This window comes from Balaenoptera musculus, chromosome 20, assembly GCF_009873245.2.
Source record: "Balaenoptera musculus isolate JJ_BM4_2016_0621 chromosome 20, mBalMus1.pri.v3, whole genome shotgun sequence".
Classification (NCBI taxonomy): Eukaryota; Metazoa; Chordata; class Mammalia; order Artiodactyla; family Balaenopteridae; genus Balaenoptera; species Balaenoptera musculus.
The window spans coordinates 22,342,570-22,362,356 of record NC_045804.1 but is presented as its reverse complement, the minus strand read 5'-3'; the positions used below and the strand labels follow the sequence as shown (position 1 = coordinate 22,362,356).

At 57.6% G+C, this 19,787-nt stretch overlaps 1 protein-coding gene across 5 annotated transcripts; it reads left to right on the top strand.

The window, feature by feature from the left end:
- The first annotated feature begins 4,976 nt into the window (after positions 1–4,976).
- On the top strand, positions 4,977–19,231 carry UBTF (upstream binding transcription factor). 5 transcript variants are annotated; one of them, XM_036836843.1, is made up of 21 exons: positions 4,977–5,358; positions 8,297–8,421; positions 9,915–10,090; positions 10,657–10,740; positions 10,838–10,993; positions 13,399–13,463; positions 13,741–13,861; positions 14,239–14,349; positions 14,695–14,828; positions 14,975–15,116; positions 15,411–15,452; positions 15,584–15,697; positions 15,801–15,956; positions 16,326–16,460; positions 16,729–16,839; positions 17,254–17,342; positions 17,446–17,635; positions 18,433–18,480; positions 18,586–18,657; positions 18,754–18,897; positions 18,983–19,231. In XM_036836843.1, exons 2-21 carry the CDS (start codon positions 8,364–8,366, stop codon positions 19,106–19,108), a joined length of 2,274 nt encoding a protein of 757 aa, XP_036692738.1. In that variant the 5' UTR covers positions 4,977–5,358; positions 8,297–8,363; the 3' UTR covers positions 19,109–19,231. The 5 variants fall into 5 exon arrangements, with proteins under 5 accessions (XP_036692738.1, XP_036692737.1, XP_036692735.1 ...); XM_036836842.1 differs by lacking the exon at positions 4,977–5,358 and adding an exon at positions 5,686–5,824; XM_036836840.1 differs by lacking the exon at positions 4,977–5,358 and adding an exon at positions 7,012–7,148.
- Positions 19,232–19,787: the final 556 nt, after the last annotated feature.

The window sequence follows — 19,787 nt, the reverse complement described above, 5'->3', positions numbered from 1 at the left end:
CAGTGGTTAAGAATCTGCCTGCCAATGCAGGGGACACGGGTTCGATCCCTGGGCCAGGAAGATCCCACATGCCAAGGAGCAACTAAGCCCGCATGCCACAACTACCGAAGCCCGCACGCCTAGAGCCCATGCTCCGCAACAAGAGAAGCCACTGCAATGAGAAGCCCGCGCACCGCTCGCCGCAACTAGAGAAAGCCCGCGTGTAGCAACAGAGACCCAACGCAGCCAAAAATAAAAAAAATAATAAAAAAAAAGACATCAGTTCTTGTCATTTTGATCTACAGATTCAAAGCAATCCCATTAAAAATTCCATCAAGTTATTTTGTGGATATCAACAAACTGATTCTAAAGTTTACGTGGAGAGGCAAAAGACCCAGAATAGGCAATACAATATTGAAGGAGAAGAACAAAGTTCAAGGAATGACACTACTCAACTTCAAGATGTGTATAAAGCTACAGTAATCAAGACAGTGTGGTATGGGTGAAAGAACAGACAAATAGATCAATGGAATATAATAGAGAGCCCAGAAATAGATCCACATACATATAATCAACTGATCTTCGACAAAGGAGCAAAGGCAATACAATGTGGCAAAGATAGTCTTTTCAACAAATGGTGCTGGGGAATTCCCTAGTGGTCCAGTGGTTAAGACTGGGCACCTTCTCTGCCGTGGGCCCAGGTTCAATGCCTGGTCGGGGGAACTAAGGTCCCACAAGCTGCGTGGCACGGCCAAAAAAAAAAAAAAAAAAGTTGCTGGAACAACTGGACATCCACATGTAAAAAATTTAAAAATCAATCTAGATATAGATCTTATATCCTTCAAAAAAAATTAACCCCAAATGGATCATATACCTAAATCTAAATCACAAAACTATAAAACTCCCAGAAGATACCCAGGAAAAACCCTAGGTGACCTTGGGTATGGTGGTGGCTTTTTAGATACAACACCAAAGGCATGAAAGACATCACTGATAAACTGGAATTTATTAAAATAAAAAACTTCTGCTCTGAGAAAGACAATGTCAAGAGAACGAGAAGACAAGCCACAAACTGGGAGAAAATATTTGCAAAAGACACCTCTGATAAAGGACTGTTAGCCAAAATATACAAAGAACTCTTAAAATCCAACAATAAGAAAACAAACTCAGGACTTCCCTGGCAGTTCAATCCCTGGTCGGGGAACTAAGGTCCCACATGCTGCATGGCAAGCCAAAAAAAAAGAAAACAACCTGACTGAAAAACTGGGCAAAAGATCTGAACAGACATCTCACCAAAAAAGATATACAGATGGCAACTAAGCATATGAGAAGATATCCAACATCATATGCCATTAAGGAATTGCAAATTAAAACAATGAGATATCACTACACACTTATTAGAATGACCCAAATCCAAAAACACTGACAACACTACTTGGCAGTATCTAATAATGTCCAATATATTTATATCCTATGATATAGGAATCCACTCCTAGAAATACACCCAGGAGGAATGAATGCATATATCCACCAAAATATAGGCACAAGAAGGTTTGAAGCTGTTTTATTCATAGTAGTCAAAAACTGGAAACAACCCATTTGCCCATTAGAAGTAGAAAGAATAAATTGTGGTATATTTATACAGTGGAATACTACATAGCAATGAAGAGGCACGAACCACTATTACGTGCAACATCATAAATTAATCTTAGATATAATGTTGAGTGAAAGAGGTTAGATGTAAAAGAATACATACTGAAAGATTTCATGTATATGAACTCCAAAAACAGGCTAAACTTATCTTTTGGCAATAGCTCAGAATACTGGTGACATTTGGAGGAGAATATTGACTTTGAGTGAGCTTGCTCAATGCTAGAAATATTCAATATCTTGATCAGGGTGGTAGTTACATTATATATATATATGTATACATATGTATATATATATACATACATATATGTAACATGTATACTATGTATACATAGGTAAAAAATGCATCAAGCTGTACTCTTAAGATGTGTACACTTTATTATCTGTAAGTTACACCTCAATAAAAAAGAAAAAAATAAATAAGGGACAGTAGCTCCCCCCCCAAAAAAGAAGCAGGTTTATGTCACTATCTTAAATTAAAAAAAAAAAAAAAAAGCATTTCCAAATACACATACATAACTTTGAAAACAATATATTCATCTGTACATCATCTAAAATTACTCCATGTACACTAGGAATTTAAGTGCCACACTTTGGTTAATGCATTCCAGGCACAGTAGGGGTTTTATATGAGCTAGTGCTGGGATACTGGCAACCCAAGGAAAGGCTGGGGCCAAGTGGAGAATGAGTAACTAGGATTATGCCTTGTCACCAGCCTGGCTGGGGTTGTGGAATGCTGAGGCTCTGCTTCAAGGCACAGGGCAGAAAACTGGGAGGGAGGGGGGAATGAATTGGGAGAGGCGGCATAGAAAAAAGACCAAGGGTAGGTTTCCTCATGCTCTGGCCCATAGCCCAAGTCTTAGACTCCTGACCTCACCAGAGACACAATAGATGTAAAACAAGCCAATTGGTTTCCAAGTGGGAAAAGTGCCAGCTATGATTTTTGCTGCCCAAGAAATGAAAAATCAATAATTATCATTCTTGGGCTTCCCTGGTGGCGCAGTGGTTAAGAATCTGCCTGCCAATGCAGGGGACACGGGTTCGAGCCCTGGTCTGGGAAGATCCCACATGCCTCGGAGCAACTAAGCCCGTGTGCCACAACTACTGAGCCTGTGCTCTAGAGCCCGTGAGCCACAACTACTGAGCCCGCATGCCACAACTACTGAAGCCCGCGCGCCTAGAGTCTGTGCTCTGCACGCAACAAGAGAAGCCACTGCAATGAGAAGCCCGTGCAACGCAACGAAGAGTATCCCCCGCTCGCCGCAACTAGAGAGAGCCCCACGCACAGCAACGAACACCCAATGAAGCCAAAATAAATAAATTAATTAATTTTAAAAAATAATAATGATAATTATCATTCTTATGATTCATGTTCATCCTGTTTTATTCCAAAGCCCTTGACCGAAAGGCCCCTTGGCCCAGCCAAGAAGTTCAGGTCCAGGAGCCAGGACACCTGGACTCCAGATCTGTGTGTGGAAGACTTGGAACTTTCTTGGGGTCTAAGTCTCATTGTAAACATCGCAAGTGACATTGTGGACTATTTTACAGTTTTACGTACATCATCTCACTTGACCCTCCAGCCCCTGGCGAGGAAAGCAGAGAACATAGGATTGCTAGTTTAATTTTATAGACAAGGAAACTGGGACCAGATGAGGTTAAGAGATTCAGTCAAACTCACACTGTTAAGAAGGTTGGGAAGCCGAGAAGCTCGGAAGCTGGGACTTCTGACTCCAAACCCTTTGCTGTTTCCCAGTCAAAACAAGAAAGTCAGTCCCTGCAGGCTCCAAGTGCAGTGTGAGATGTCTTGGTCCTACACAAAATGCCCTCTGTAGGTTCCAAGGGCAGAGCTGGGTTTGTGGGGCTGAAACTTGTACAACTGGAGGGGAGGGGGAGACTCAAAAATAATACCAAATGATGAATCAAAATTAAGGACAGGACCTTGAACAGGCCCTGCGATGAGGAGCCCTGAAGCTTAAGCTTCATTAGCATCAAGGTAAATCGGCCCCTCCTACATGCCCTACCCACTGAAAAATCCGGACACACCAGATCTTGACAGGATTTTCCTCCCTGTTTGTGAAACGTGGCAGATGTGGGCTATGGAAGTCCTGGGAAAGGAATCTCATTTCTCCCAGGAGACGAGGAATTACAGCAGCAGCGAGGCTGTTGTGTGAGGCTGGAAAAGGCTGTGTGCCAGGGGAGAGTCCAAAGGGGCCGGTGACCCACGCTGGCCGAGATGTGGGCCGTAGCAGTGTTGGTGTGGTAGACTGGCATTCCGGGACCCGGGAGCAATGGCTCTGCCCCCGGAGCGATGGCCCAAACCGTAGGCTCGCCTATTGGAAGCAGGCGTTCTTCAGACTGTCTTCTGGCTTCCTGCGTCCAGATGAACCTTCCTCGGAGGAGGAGAGGCAGAGACAGACAACCACAGCCGACGGCAGTGGGAGGGTAGATGGTGGTCCCGCCCAGGCCTTTCGATCCCCGCCCAGGCCCTAAACTCCCCGGCCCTCAGGATGGTGGAGAGCGGAAATCTACGAGGAGGCTGCCCTGCTGCGGCTCGGGCGGCGAGGCCGGGGTGCAAGGCTCCCCTCGCGGCTCCCCGCCGCCGCCGCCGGGCGGGGGACGGGGGGTAGGGTTGGGGGGGGCAGTGCCCGCGGCCTGTTTTCCCAGGGCTGGCCGAGCCTTTTTGACAAGCTGATTGCGTGGCGGGGATTGGCTAGTCCGGGCGTGACGCCGGTTAACAACAAAGGTGGAGTTGGAAGAAATTAGATTAAAGGAGAGGGGGCAAAAAAAAAAAAAAAAAAAAAAAATTAAACGGGGAGCAGGCAGGGGACAGGAGGCAGAGACCGAAGGGGAGATGCTCGAAGCGCGCTCGCGGCTCCGACTTCGCCCCGGAATCCTCTTCGCCTAAACCAACCGGGATTTTTGCTCTCAACCCGGACTCCGGCCCAGCTACCGAAGCGGGGGTGGGAGGGATGGTTTTGCTTCTTGAGAAATGCCCCCCAACTCTCACCCTGACACCCCCTTGCTACGGCCCAGGGGGAGAATTATTTGCTCGGACTCCTCGGACCCTAAACCCTATTGAGAATAGCGAGAGGCTCGCTCTAAAACCCGGAAGGCCCTCGCGGGGCACCGAGATCGGACGAGGCGGGGTACTCCCCCGGTTTTCCAATGTGTTACAAACCTAAGAGCTTTTTGCTTGCTTTTTTTTTTCTTTTTGGTAACACCCCCCCCCCTTTCTATCCCCCCCCCTTTGGCTCCAGGGTTGCAAAAGCAAAGAGCAATAAAAAAAAAAAAAGCGCGCACACACTCAGACACACACCAGTGGCGACAAGGGAGAGTTGGAAAGACGCAGGAGAGAAGCAGGAGGCAGGAGGCAGCGGGGAGGGAGCAATGGGACCGGGAAGCCGCAGGTTCCCTCGCAAATCCCCCTCCGTCCCCACGTCGTCTCGCCGGCCGCGGCAGGGGAGCGAGGAGCCGGGCGAGCAGATGGAGGAGTGGAGCTCGCTCTAGGCAGCGGGCTTGGCCGGAGAATGGAGGAGCCGCCAAGCGATCGGCTGATTGGAAGAGAAACGCAGAGCGATGGAGGCGGGGGTAGGAGGACGATTTCTCTGCGGGGACTGGCGGCGGCGTATACGCCCGGGTCGGGCGCTGCAGAGCTTGGCTAGCTTTCAACCCGCGCTCGCCGGCTCCAGCCCCGCGCGCCCACCCCCAGCCCTCCCGGCGGCTCCGCAGGTGAGTGCGAGCTGGGGGCAAAAAGACCCGAAAGTCTCAACACGCCCGCCCTACCAAAGGAAAAAAAAAAAAGCATTTTTCCTTTTCTTTTTTTTTTTTTTTATTTTCGTGCAGCCCCCAGCGCGGTGGGAGGGAAGGGGTGAGGCTAAGCCGCCCGGAGGAGGCGGAGGGGCCAGGCGAGGCCCGGGTGGCCCGGGAGGCGGCGGCGGCGGCGCCGAGGCGGCTCTGACGGGCGAGCGCTCGGAGCGGCGCTGCGCTGCGCCGAGGCGGGCGGGCGGGCGGGCGGAGCGGGGCGGGCGGAGCGCGGCGCGTGGGGCTCGCCATTAGCCGTCGCTCCGCTTCGCCATCTCGGGCTTTGTCTGGCGACTTGCTGCCCCGGCGTCGGCTGCGGCGGAGCTGCGGCTCGGCTCTTCGGCCCGCCGCACCCCTAAGGTGCCCCTGGCTCGCGCTCCCATTCACACGCTCGGTAAGTGAGCCCCGGCGCCGCCGATTTCGGGGGAGAGGGGTTGCTGAGAGTGGCGGCGGCGCCGATCTCCATGCGCCCGGGCAGGCCTGGGGAGCCATGCCGGGCTGGATTGAACCAGCTCCCAGAGAGGCTCCTCCGCCGGAGCCCGTCGCCCCCTCGCCGTTTGCGGGGTTTAAGGAGCGAAGGAGACTTTCTTTTTTTTAATTTGCAAGGATATTTTGTAGGGATAATTTTTTTTAAAGTTTCGCGTGTGTGCTGCTTGGCAGCTAGGCGACCGCGAGGCAGGCGCCGAAGCCTGGCGCCGCGATCGGCGTGCGTGCGCCCCGAGCCGGTGGCTACGCTCCGGGGATAAGGGTGGGCGCGGACCGCCCGCTCAGCGAGGCGGGCGAGGGGAGCGTATGAGAGCTGGAGTGGAAGCCCGAATCTGAGCTGGAAAGACTGGGGAGAGAGCTCCGGAGCAGGGCTGCAGCCGACCCCTGAGCCTCCACGGCCGCCTGGGGGCCCTCCGGGCACCCTCTCTGCGGCCGCACCTCGCGCCCTCCCTCCCGCGCCGGCCGAGCCTGCTAGTTCCCCCGCGGGTCTGGCGAGGTCGCTCTCGGCGCCCGCCCGCCCGCCTGCCTCGGCTCCGAGCCCCGCCGCCATCCGGGCGGCTGCGTGTCTCCCTGCCCCGGCCCCCCCCTCCCCGGCGGCAGCCGCCGCCGCCGCCGCCACCACCACTACCACCACCACCACCACCACCACCCCCCTCCCCTCCTTCCTTCCCTCCGCCTCGGCCGCCCGGGTCCCCCCAGCTCCCGCCCCTCCTCCCAGCTGCCCCCCGCGGAGCCCGCCCGGGCAGGCTGTGGGAGGGAGCGGAGCCGGCGAGGCGGGCGGGCTGGCGCTCGCTCCCCGGGGGTCGGTGTGCGCTCTACGGGGAAGGACGCGCTCGCTGCCCCGCTTCTCCCGCCCCCCCTCCCGCTCCTCCTCCTTTCTCCCTCCTCCTCCCCGCTCCGGCGGCGGAGGCTGCGGCGGCGGCGGGGGGTGTGCGAGCTGAGGCCGGGGCCGGCGGGCGGGCGGCGGGCGGGCTGCCTGCAGGCGGAGGGCGCTGTGCTTTGTGCTTTTCGCCGCGAGGAGCAGCAGGCAGCAGCCACAGCCGCCGCCGCCACAGCAGCAGCAGCAGCCGCCGCCCCAGCGCCGCCGCCGCCGCCGCCGCGCCCGGAGGAGGAGCCGCTGCCGCCGCGGGAGGGAGCTGCGGCTGTGCCCGGCCGAGCGGGGGAGGGCGCCGCCGCTCAGAGCCGGGGAGGGAGCCGCCGGAGCGGGAAGTCCGGAGGCCGCGCTGCGCCGGGTAACCGAGGCGGCTGAGGACGCGCGCCGGGGTCGGGGCGCGAGCCGTGGGTGCGGTGGACACCCGGGGGAGACCCGGGGCGACCTCCGGGCAGGGAACTGGGCGAGAGAGGACCAGGGCACTGGAGAGGACGCCGAGAACCGGGGGAGGGGAGGGCAGGAAGCGAGGCCCGAGCCGAGCCCCGGCCGCAGGCGGAGGAGCCCGCGCTTCTCCGAGCCGGCAGGCGCAGTTCTCTCCGGCCGCCGGAGGGGGCGGCGGGGCCGGTGAGCGCTGCTCCCCCGCCTCCCGGCCGCCGTCCTCCCGCCCTCTCCTTGGCTCGGCTCCCCGGAGGCCGGGGCGGGGGCGCCGGCGGGGCTGGGCCGCAAGCTCGGGGGAGGAGGCGGCGGTTCCCGCCGTGGTCGCGCCTCTGCGCCGGGCTCCTCCGTGCGCGTCGGGGTGGCTGGGCGGTGGCGGCGCCTCTGGCCGGGGTGGGTGGCTCGGGGGCGGGGGGCAGGCCAGGCCGCTTCTCTCCGGCTGCTCGCCCGCCCAGGCGGGCGGGGACGGCGTCGGGAGCCCGAGGGGGAGGGCGGCGGGAATCCGGATCCGGTCCCCGGGGGCGGTGCGGCCGCTGAGCTCCGGGGCCGGCGGCGGCTGCGCTGCGTCCGGGTCCCCGCCGGGTTGCGGAGGCGGGGGGAACCGATCGGGGGGAGCGGGAGGAGGAGACTACAACGCGTGCCCGCTTCCGCGGCCGCGCGCGCCCTTTACCCGCCCTTCCTCCTCCCCCGCCCTCCAGCCTAGGGCCTCCCCGGGGCGGGGCGCACAGAAGAGGAGGAGTGGTTTTTTTTTTTTTTTTTTTTGGCCGGGGTGGGGGAAGGAGGGCGGAGGGCGGGTGCTATAGCTGCACGCGGGAGCAGGGAGCAGTCTCTCGCGTGGGCAGGGGAGGGCGCACGCCGAGGAGCGGGGCTGTAGGGGCTGGGGGGCGGGGGGGGTGGAGTTAGGAGGTAGAGGAGGAGCGCACTCCCACCCCCACCAACTCATTAAGCCTCCTAGAGTCTTGGCTGGGTCTCTGAGAGTGTGGGCTTGTGTCCCCCTCCCCTTTGGGGGAGGGAGGGATAGACAGTCCCCCACCTCTCAGCCCGCCTGAGTGGGGACTCGTGTCTCTTCTAAAGGGTGAGGTGGCTTTGACCCCGGCTTGCCTGGCCAGCACGACCGAGGAGGTGGCTGGACGGCTGGAGAATGAACGGAGAAGCCGACTGCCCCACAGACCTGGAAATGGCCGCCCCCAAAGGCCAAGGTAGGAGCCCCGACCCTCAGGCCTCTTTAACTTAAATCCTCTTTTCTCACGTAGGTCTGCAAGGCCCACTCCCCTTCTAAAGGTTTTCTCCAGTCTGCATTCTCTGAAATGATATGGGAGGGAGCGGCTTGAGTGTCAAACATCCCTTACACTGGGGGTTTGGCTAAACCCAAATTATTTGGCCTTGAACCTATAAACTGTATTTTTCACACTCCATTACCCCCACGTCAGAGGGGGAGAAGGAGGCATATGCAAGTGTTCCTTCTGGGGTTCCCCGTCAGCTCTAGTGTGTCCCCAACAGTGTCCTGGAAAGGGAGGGAAGATGAGGAATGTGGAGGAAGGGGGAGATGAGAAGGATTGGGGAGGCTTTTCAGGTTCTTTATTGTTATTAAGAGGACAGTTTTTGGTGAGGCAGGTTGGAGAGAAAGGGTGTTTTGATGGCTTGAGGTCTCAAAGATAAATAACTACACCCTACCCCACCCAGTGGGGATCCAGTGTGTAGGGTGGCAGGGGGTAGGATGAATCTGAGCATCTGGCAATGCCTGTGGGACATTGAGAGGAGAGAGGATTATGGGTTCATGTGACCCATCTGTGGAAACCCTGGCCCAGGTTACCAGATGTAAATACAAGAGCCCTTTTGACTCCTAGCCTTGGATAGCTGTCCTCCTAGCTCAGGGTAGCCACGCTCCAGAGAGTCCTCACTGGAGCTACCTTTCAGTGGCTGGAAATAGCTGGTCCAGACTCCATTTTTTGCCTCCATGGGGAGTTGGACTGAGAAGACAACTCAGAATTCTAGGGGAGGGGGCGGAGGGGCGGTGTCTCCCTGGAGCAGGGCCCTGGGAGCGTTTGCCCACCTGCCTGCCTTGCCTCACAGCTGCCCTGTATGGTTCTACCATTGTTTTACCCAAATTCTCCTTTGGTCCTGTTTGAGAGGAGGGGTAGGATGGTGGAATACTCATGCCTCTAATGTTAGTTTCTAGCTGCGCTGGAGAGAAACATCATCAGCATGGGTTCTCCTTACTGCCCACACCCCTTCCTCAGTCTGCACATTTAGGGTAGCCACCTAGAACTTGGATTGAATTTAGCTTCACGTTTAGGTGTGTTGCCTCCCTCCTTCCCTTCCTTCTCCGATAAGCTAGCTGTTCTCCAACAGTGTCCCAAATCACTGTAGCTTCCTTTCCCCCCACTTCACTACAGTAAATTGTAACCCATGTCAGGCTGGCATGTTAGAAATGATAATAGCTTTGAAGTAAGCCAGACTTGAGTCCAAGTCCGGTTTTCTAGGCCTGATGCTGTCTGGACTGGAGTCCCCGCTCTAATCTGTATGGCCATGGCTTTTCCTTAAGGCCAGGCCATGTCTTGTGTATGCCTTCAGATGGGAAATAATCAGGGTCTGGGATGCTCTGGGAAGGAAGGGTTGAGTGCTTAAGGACTGGGGAGCAGATGGGGGCTGGCATGAGCCGGGCATGATGGCTTTTCTTACCCTTCCCCAGACCGCTGGTCCCAGGAAGACATGCTGACTTTGCTGGAATGCATGAAGAACAACCTTCCATCCAATGACAGCTCCAAGTTCAAAACCACCGAGTCACATATGGACTGGGAAAAAGTAGCATTTAAAGACTTTTCTGGAGACATGTGCAAGCTCAAATGGGTGGAGATTTCTAACGAGGTAAAGGATCCCCCCACCCCCTTCCTGACACATTCAAACACACATCTACACTTACCCTTGCCTCAACCTTCCTGGTGGAGGAGATGGAACAGAAATCTATAAACAGGAAGGAAAGAGGCTAGGCAAGGTGCTCTTGTGGTCGCCCTTGTGCATTTCGGGAGGTGGCACGGTTGACAGCACTGACCAAGACTTCTCAGTTCTGCCACTTTCTAGCTGTGTGGCCTTGAATACTTACCGTCTTAGAGAATCTGTTGCCTGAGCTGTTCTGGGGATTGAATGAGGTGCTGACATGGACAACCATTTCGAGGTCAGGTGGTTGCCTTGTTGCTGTCCTGTGCTGTGTACTGACGGCCTGGGCCTCTGCAGTAAGCACAGACCAGTGCCTGGGCGTCTGCCTGGGGGTCAGGGCTGCCTGGGTTATGTCACTGTCAGCCCCTGCCCTCCTCCTTTGATAACTTCAGTCTAGTGGAAAGTAGAGAAGGCCAATTGGGAAACAAGGCTTCGTTCCTGGGTGGTGTCCCCCTCTTCGGAACTTCCCCTTCCACTCACCTCCCTTCCTCCTCCAGGTGAGGAAGTTCCGTACGTTGACAGAATTGATCCTCGATGCTCAGGAACATGTTAAAAATCCTTACAAAGGCAAAAAACTCAAGGTGAGTTTCCAGGAGAAGGAGCACAAAGGTTTGGAGAGGCAAGGTCCAAAGAACGGACAGTGTCTCACCTTGACCATGTCCTTGTCCCTCCTTCCAGAAACACCCGGACTTCCCAAAGAAGCCCCTGACCCCTTATTTCCGCTTTTTCATGGAGAAGCGGGCCAAGTACGCAAAACTCCACCCCGAGATGAGCAACCTGGACCTGACCAAGATTCTGTCCAAGAAATACAAAGAGCTGCCAGAGAAGAAGAAGGTGGGGGGAGGGGGACTAAGGTGCAGGGAGGGAAGGGGCCGGGAGCAGCTGGTATGGTGTAGGTCATCTGTCGGGGGTGGTGAGGGCTTAGACCAAGGGACCTGGCATCAGGGGCGTGGGTGGGTCAGCTGAGCAGGGTAGGGCCTTGGGCAGCCACACCCGATCACCCTCTCCCAGGCCCACACACTCTCAGGCGTGGGCACTGCTGCAGGTGTAACCCTGACTGAGGCAGGCAAAACCCGTAGTGTTCTTTCACACACACGTCCTCACTGTTAGGCCTGCAGAGCTGTTCACTTCTGATATTTCCCCACATGGTCTCGTTTGATGCTTGTAGAGGTAACCCCGGGAGACTGGGTTATCCTGATTTTGTGGGCAATGAACTGGGGTGCAGGAGGGTATCGTGTCCCAGGACTCCGGTTTAGTGCTCAGGCTCCCTGCCTAGTGCTTTTCTCACTGCCACATCCACAGGTTATGTGGGCGGGCTTCCCCTTGCACACATTGTCCCTCGTGGCCTCGCGCTCTCCCAGACCCTCAAGCCCGTTAACCTTGGGCAGGGGCTGCCCAGCCTCCCAGGCAGGGGTGGACACAGCACAGTGAGATCATGCGGTACCTTGCAGAGATAGACAGCAAAGCATTGCAGCTGGGACACGAGTGAGATGGGGTGGGGAGAGAGACACAAAAGGAGATGCTACATGGTGAGATGGAGCCAGGGAGAGATGTTGGCAAGGGGCACCAAGAGAGACAAGAGGGCACATTTATTTGCTGGGAGAGGACACAGAGTTGCAGGCAGCCAGCTCTCGGGAGGGCACCAGCACTGGGAGTAGCCCTCTTCCTGGTCTGCGCACCCTGGCTTTGGGCTCACGTGGCCTGGTTCTGTACCCAGAAGAGGAGCTAGCTTGGCTGGGTAGATCCGGCTGTCTGCAACTACTGCTTGAGCCAAGCCGGAGTATGAATCGCTGGAGCTATTCTTGACCCCTGCGATGGGGCCGGCACAGAACTGACTGTACACATAACACCGAGACATTTCCACGGGGTGGGAGGGAGAGGCAGAGGGTCTCAGGTTCAGGGAGGGATAGAAGAAACTCCGTGGTAGAGTGGACAGAGTGCTGGCCTAGGGGACACGGGCCTTGGGCCTGTTCTCCTGGCTACCACTGTATCGCTGTGCGTGTGCCCTTCGGTAAGTTACTTCTGTCCTTCGGGCCTGATCTTGATCTGAGGTGTGGAGAGTGAGCCTGATCTGGGTGGTGCCTTCCGGCTCTAAAAGCTGCTGTTTTGTATGAGGAGGGCTGCGACTGGGGCTGAGGAAGCTGGGTTCTGCTCCCGGTTTTCTGCGGGAACCTCGGAGGGAAGTGGAGCTGCCTCGCTTCTTGCGCCTGATGAGAGGCAGGGGTTGGGCTCAATCAGCTTGAGCCCCTGGCCTCCTCCAGTGCTAACTCGTTTGTGAATCTGGGAAGAAGAGGCATAAAGGAAAGATGGACATTGAGTGGGAGCCAGGACAGGATGTAGATGAGGAAGGGAAAGAGACAGGTTGGAAAGGAAGTCAGAGTGAGGGGTGCGGAGAGGCAGGAAGGATACCGGGATGGAGGTGGGATGGTGGGAAGGGAGGACCAGGCTGATAGAAGCCGGTGCAGGCAAAGGAAGGGAAGCCAAGCAGCAAAGGAGAATGACGGGGCTGGGGGAGGGAGGGCTCAAGGAGCCAAAGAGCCAAGAGCCTGGAAGAAGGGATCAGAGGCAGGGAAGGTGGCAATGACTGAGGAAGGGGGTGGGGGTGGGGATGATGTCAGGATTGCCAAGGACAGCCAGGGACCCAAAGGTAGCAGATGGGGGGAAAAAATCCAGATACAGAAGACAGATCTATTAAGATGTGATTTGGGCTGCAAGAATTCACTCTGGGTTCCCTTCATTGCGATCTCCCTTTGGAAGCAGGACTCAGCCTGCCACTTGCCCTGTGGGCCACCTCTGAGGGGGCAGATTAGTATTAGCTGCCACAGACACAGGAGGAGAGCGTGACAGGGGCAAGGCCTACATCTTCTGACTCTCACTGGGAGTGTCCTGGCGTTCGGGAAAGGCAGAGGGGTAGTGTTGCGGGGAGTCCCAGCCCTGTCGCTGCTTACTGTGTGACTGGATAATGCCATGTCCCCTTCCTGGGACTCTTTCCCTTTCTTAAAGGGAGGGGATAGGATGTAGGATGTGTTCTGGGAGACCCCTGTAGCTCCCACTGTCTGGGCTATGGTTGAGTCCCCCATCCCCAGCCCACTGGAAGGCAGACCGCCATCCCTTTCGTGCTCATGACATTCTCTGTACACATCACCAACTGGGAGGCAAAATAGCTAGCAAGGAGGACTTAGTGGGTTTTGTAGCTCAGGCCTTGGGTTGTGGATGACCCCGTCACCTCCTCCCCCCAGATGAAATATATTCAGGACTTCCAGAGGGAGAAACAGGAGTTTGAGCGAAACCTCGCCCGATTCAGGTAAGGCAGTGGAGCCCAGAGGAGGGCCACAGGGCGCTGGGTGCGGCAGGAGAGGGTAGCAATGACCAGACCCTGGCACTTGAGGCACGGAAGATGGATGGGTCACCTGTAGACCCTAGTGGCTCAGGCTCAAGGGGAGGGACCGGCAGGCAACTGCTGTCCCACTAGGCCCCAGCTGATAGGCCAAGGAGCCTTGGTGGGTGGGGCAGCTAGCTTGGGTCTGCCCTGGCAGGATCCCCCTCCCCCCACTGACTGTTGCTCCCCGTGCCCTGGCTAGGGAGGATCACCCAGACCTAATCCAGAATGCCAAGAAGTCGGACATCCCTGAGAAGCCCAAAACCCCCCAGCAGCTGTGGTACACCCACGAGAAGAAGGTGTACCTCAAAGTGCGGCCAGATGTGAGTGTCCGGCCAAGGGGTGGCAGGGAGGGCGCACGGTAGTGGCAAGGGGGAGCCGCGCCAGGTCGGCCGGGCACGGTGCAGGGGAGCAGGAGAGGAGGCCCCTCCCCAGGGGTGGGCTGCATGGACAGGGCCTGGGCCAGCTGGCGTGCGAGTGTGTGCATGTGTGCGTGTGTGAGCCTGTCCCCTTGCACCCAGGCGGGACCCCCCGCCCCGCCCCCCTCCCCGCCGCCTCTCTGCCTTCCCCTCCTGGCCTGTGGGGGACACTCTCGTGACCTCCTGTGGCCTGAGGGGGCGGGGGCCTCTGTGTCCCCCTCCCCTTCCCCTCCCCCCTGCCCCTGGCTGCCTGTGTGTGTCTGACGGCTTTTGGTTTGCAGGCCACTACGAAGGAGGTGAAGGACTCCCTGGGGAAGCAGTGGTCTCAGCTCTCGGACAAAAAGAGGCTGAAATGGATTCATAAGGCCCTGGAGCAGCGGAAGGAGTACGAGGTTAGGCTTCCGCTGCGCTCCTCCCCGCCCGGCTCTTCACGAGCCTCTGCCCTCTGACTCTGCGGCCTCCGCGCTCTGCGGCAGGCAGTCTCTCCCCGTCCTACCGCTGAGGGAGGGGCCTCCTGGGCCCCTCACCTCTGCCCCTACCTTCCCCGCCCCGCCCCCCCCATGAGATCTCAGGCTAGGGCAGGGCAGGGCACCACGTCTCGTGTGACACAGCAGACACACGGCCACCCCCCAGCTTTGCTCCCTGCCTCCCCTTCCCAGCGGCTCTCCCCCACCCCCCCGGCCCCGGCTAACCCCACACCCCGTTGCCCTCCATCCCCCCCCCGCCTCACCCTGCAGGAGATTATGCGTGACTATATCCAGAAGCACCCCGAGCTCAACATCAGTGAGGAGGGCATCACCAAGTCCACCCTCACCAAGGCCGAACGCCAGCTCAAGGACAAGTTTGACGGGCGACCCACCAAGCCACCTCCGTGAGCGCTGCCCTGGGGCGGGTGGGCAGCTAGGGAGCCGGGCTGGGGGAGGGCCTCAGCCCAGGCTCTGCAGGTGAGGGGGCTGCCGCCCTGGGCCTCCCAGCTCGCTCACAGGGCCGCTCCTCCCTCGCTGCCGGTCGTGACAGGAACAGCTACTCGCTGTACTGCGCAGAGCTGATGGCCAACATGAAGGACGTGCCCAGCACGGAGCGCATGGTGCTGTGCAGCCAGCAGTGGAAGCTGCTCTCCCAGAAGGAGAAGGATGCCTACCACAAGAAGTGCGACCAGGTGAGCCGTGGCAGGAGCCAGCCCTGGAGAGGGAGGACTCCTGGAGGACCTTGGGGGTTTGAAGCATGAGGTCTGACCCCTGGGCACCTGCTTCAGACATGGTGTTGTACTAGGTTTAGCATCTGGGCTGATCCAGGCAGATTCTCGGGCCTCGCGCTTACCATCTATGGAGGGAGACTAGGCCCTGTCCAGGCTCTGGAAGGTCTGCTGAGGGCTACTGTTTGTCCCCCGAGCATGGGAGGGTCTCCAGTGAGGCTGCCCCCATGCTGACCCTGACTCCCCTTCCTTTCCCAGAAAAAGAAGGATTATGAGGTGGAACTGCTCCGTTTTCTAGAGGTGAGTGTTCCTTTCTGGAGGACAGTGGGCAGAGAGAGGCCGGGGGATTGGTGAGCAACGCCCTTAAGACAACCAGGAAGCAGCCTGGGGACCAGACATTCAACCCTGTGCTGCCCTCTCTCCCCACCCAGAGCCTGCCTGAGGAGGAGCAGCAGCGGGTGCTGGGGGAGGAGAAGATGTTGAACATCAACAAGAAGCAAGCCACCAGTCCAGCCTCCAAGAAGCCCTCCCAGGAAGGGGGCAAGGTGGGCAGGGGGCACGACCAAGCAGGTCCTGGGGGGGGGGGCGCGGAGGCGGGGCTCCCCGTGAGCACCCCGTGGATCCCGACCCTCTTTACACATCTACAAGGGTGGCTCAGAGAAGCCCAAGAGGCCCGTGTCAGCCATGTTCATCTTCTCGGAAGAAAAGCGGCGGCAGCTGCAGGAGGAGCGGCCTGAGCTTTCAGAGAGCGAGCTGACCCGCCTGCTGGCCCGCATGTGGAATGACCTGTCAGAGAAGAAAAAGGTCAGGCTTGCCAGACCCGAGGGGCTGCCGGGCAGAGTCTGGGCTGCTTCTCCCCTGGGGGCTAGCTGTACTTCCTCACCCTGCCCCAGGTGTGTGTGGGGTGTGAGCCGCACGGGTGCCTGGGCGCAGATGGTGGGGCTGGGAACCCAGCGAGCCGGAAGGCGGGAAGCGGTCAGCTGTGGGCTGGGGGCTCCCTGGGGAGCAGGGCCGCTGGGCAGCTTGAGCCCCTGGCAGGAGACATCTGCACCGGCCCACGCCTCTGCTCACCCCACCCTTGCCGGTGGCGGGGTGAGCCTTCAACTGCTGGATGAGCCACGTGCGCCCCCTGGGGGTGGCCAGAAGGCTGACGCCTCTGCCGCCCCTCCGCAGGCCAAGTACAAGGCCCGCGAGGCAGCACTGAAGGCCCAGTCAGAGAGGAAGCCAGGCAAGCTGCCAGAGTCGCCCAAAAGAGCCGAGGAGATCTGGCAACAGAGTGTCATCGGCGACTACCTGGCCCGCTTCAAGGTGGCAGGCAGTGGGAAAGGGGCTGTTTTGGGGTTTTTTTTCTTTATTTTCTTTTTCTTTCTTTTGGTTTGTGTGTGTGTGTATGTGTGTGTGTTGTTGTTTTTCTGCTTTATTTTTCCGTTTTCTTTTTCTTTCTCTTTTTTTTTCTGGAAAAGTAGTTGCTTTATTATTAATTTCATAGGAAAGGGGTTGTTCTGCCACCGCCCATGCAGACCCGCTCCAGCCCTAGGTGACCCTTCCCACAGCTGACACCCCTGTCTGTCCCCAGAACGACCGGGAGAAGGCCTTGAAAGCCATGGAGATGACTTGGAACAACATGGAAAAGAAGGAGAAACTAATGTGGATTAAGAAGGCGGCCGAAGACCAGAAGCGATATGAGGTAGAAAGAGGGCTTCTGGTTAGCACGGTGGGGCAGGATGGAGCTGGGGCCACCTCTCTCCACTTAAAACTCAGGAGCACCCTCCGGGGTGGGCATTTCCTCACTGCGTGGGACTTGGAGCCAGAAGTCCCAGCTTGGGTTGTGTGACCCTAAGTAAGTCTCTTAACTTCCTTCTGTGAGCCTCAGTGATGCATCACTAAAACGACGGCAGTGATACTAGTCGTGTGAGTGCAATTATGAAAGCGCTTTCAGTCGGCAGTGCCTGTCTGACACAGGTGTGAGTTGTTACGAAGTTGCTCCCTGGCTGTGCCTCAGTTTCTCCTCCTTCCTGGCACATAAAAGGAGAATCAGCTAAGGACTGATGGCATGGGGCAGGCGGGAGGATGAGTGTGACCTTTCCGGGTGTCCCCATAGAGAGAGCTGAGTGAGAGGCGGGCACCCCCGGCTGCTGCAAACTCATCCAAGAAGATGAAGTTCCAGGGAGAACCCAAGAAGCCTCCCATGTGAGTCTGGGGGCTGGAGTCCACCCTAGGGATGGGGAGGGTCAGGGCAGGAGGGCTGCTTGGTTGGTCTCCTGACTTTCCCTGCAACACCCCCGCCTCCCAGGAACGGTTACCAGAAGTTCTCCCAGGAGCTTCTGTCCAACGGGCAGCTGAACCACCTGCCACTGAAGGAGCGCATGGTGGAGATTGGCAGCCGCTGGCAGCGCATCTCCCAGAGCCAGAAGGAGCACTACAAAAAGCAGGCCGAGGAGCAGCAGAAGCAGTACAAAGTGCACCTGGACCTCTGGGTCAAGGTGAGAGGGCCGGGGGACCCTAGGAAGGAAGACGGAAGCATCGTGCTGGCTGGTCTGCATTCATGGTTTCATTCAGTGTCCCAGCAGTCCTTCAGGGTAATGATTACTATCAAAGATAAGGAAACCAAGGCTCAGAGAGGTTAAGTAACTTAGCCAAGGTCATACAGCTAGTGAGTGGGAAAACCCAAATCAGACTGCCTTTTCCTCCCTCCAGCTGGGACCGGGGGACCTCTCCTAGACTCTGGCTCAGCCCCTAGCCTCTGAGCTTCCCTTCTGTGCCTTGCTTGAGCAGTCAGATCTGTAAAGCGGGGAGAGTCACTGATGTCCTCCCCAGCCACCCAGGCAGGTTGGCCAAGGACCCAGGGAATTAGCAGGGTTGAAGTGTTTGAGAAGTTCGGTGAGCCCCAGACTGCGTTGGCAGTGGCTCTGGACTTGGCTTCTGGGGAGGAGTGATGCAGCCAGGCTATGGAAGTCATCGTGTGGGGCTTCTCTGAGTTGAGGAAGCCCCTGACTCTGGAGCCTCCGTTCGGGTAGAGCAACAGGACAGACATGAAAACCAACAGTCTTAGGACAGGGTAGCTTAGGAAAGGCTTCAGGGCATCTTAAGCAGAAACACTGAGCTGTGTTCTCAGGTCCCTGGGGTTCTCTGCAGTGACCCAAGGTGTGGGGAGACTGGGACGGGCGAAGGTGGGATGGCAGCCAGTGCTCAGCCCACTGCCTGGCAGTTGGCCAGCATGCTCAGTCAGCAGTAGTTTGGGTCGTGTTCCAACCCGCACCTCCTTCTCTGTCTCCCCCAGAGTCTGTCTCCCCAGGACCGTGCAGCATATAAAGAGTACATCTCTAATGTGAGTCTGGGAGCGGGCTGGTGTTGGGATAAGGAGGGAACTTGTGGGGGGATGTTTGGAACTCATGGCTGCTCCCTTTGCCCACGTCCCCATCCTCTCCTACAGAAACGTAAGAGCATGACCAAGCTGCGAGGTCCGAACCCCAAGTCCAGCCGGACTACCCTGCAGTCTAAGTCGGTAAGGAGCCCCTCTCAGAAAGGGGACCAGGAGCGGGGGTCCGAGGTGCCTGGAGTGGTGTGGCAGGGACCACTGATGTGCTTCCATCCCTCCCAGGAGTCTGAGGATGACGATGAAGAGGATGAAGATGAGGATGATGAGGATGAGGAGGAGGAAGATGATGAGAACGGGGACTCCTCTGAGGACGGCGGGGACTCCTCCGAATCCAGCAGCGAGGATGAGAGCGAGGATGGGGATGAGGTGGGATGGGTGGGGCACGGTGGGAGGGGAGAGCGGGGCCCTGCCAGGACGGCCACCTGGTGACTGCACATGCCTTGCCTCGCAGAACGAGGAGGACGACGACGACGAGGACGATGACGAGGACGATGACGAGGATGAGGACAACGAGTCCGAGGGCAGCAGCTCCAGCTCCTCCTCCTCGGGGGACTCCTCGGACTCTGACTCCAACTGAGGCTCAGCCCCACCCGGGGCTCCCCTCCCCGACTGACCACCTTTGTTTCTCCCCCATGTTCTGTCCCCTGCCCCTTGGCCTCCCCCCCTTTCTTTCTTTCCTTTTTTTTTTTTTTTTTTTTTTTTAAACAAAATACGGTGGTGGGGGAGGCACTGGAGGCGCCCAGGCCAGAACTCTTCAGCCTCAGAGACATCAGCCCTGGGGGGCCCTCCAGGGAGCACAACCGTCAGACTGAGCCACCACTGGACCGGCCCAGCCCACCCCCCTCTGCACCTGCGGTTCCGGCATGGACAATGGACCTGGGAGTGGGATGGGGGGGGCGTCCCAGAGAGTTCAGTGAGGCCCCCTACACCTGCAGCCCGACCCACGGGAGGGTGGAAGCTTGGGGAAGACCCCTTTCTTTCCAGAGGGGCTTGCAGCCTGGACCCCTACGTTGGAACTGGAGGCAGGGAACATGGGAGAGGAGGGCGGGCGCCTATGGGAAAATAGGCACTGCCCCATGGCCCTCTCCTGCCCCCTGCGGGAAGGAGCTGCCTGGACCCACTCACGGGGGGGGGGGGAGGGGGCAGAAGTGTTTTTTATATATGTGTATATATTTTTTTTTTTTAAGCTCTGAGCTGTCAACGAGACGTTTCCTACCGACCTCGGCTGCCGTCTCTGTTGTCATTTCTGGGAGAGG

Coding starts and splice junctions, on each gene's coding strand:
- UBTF (XM_036836843.1), top strand. CDS start 8,364: ATGAACGGAGAAGCCGACTGCCCCACAGACCTGGAAATGGCCGCCCCC. Junction 15,117..15,410: donor ACCACAAGAAGTGCGACCAG/GTGAGCCGTGGC, acceptor TTCCTTTCCCAG/AAAAAGAAGGATTATGAGGT. Junction 17,636..18,432: donor ACCTGGACCTCTGGGTCAAG/GTGAGAGGGCCG, acceptor TGTCTCCCCCAG/AGTCTGTCTCCCCAGGACCG.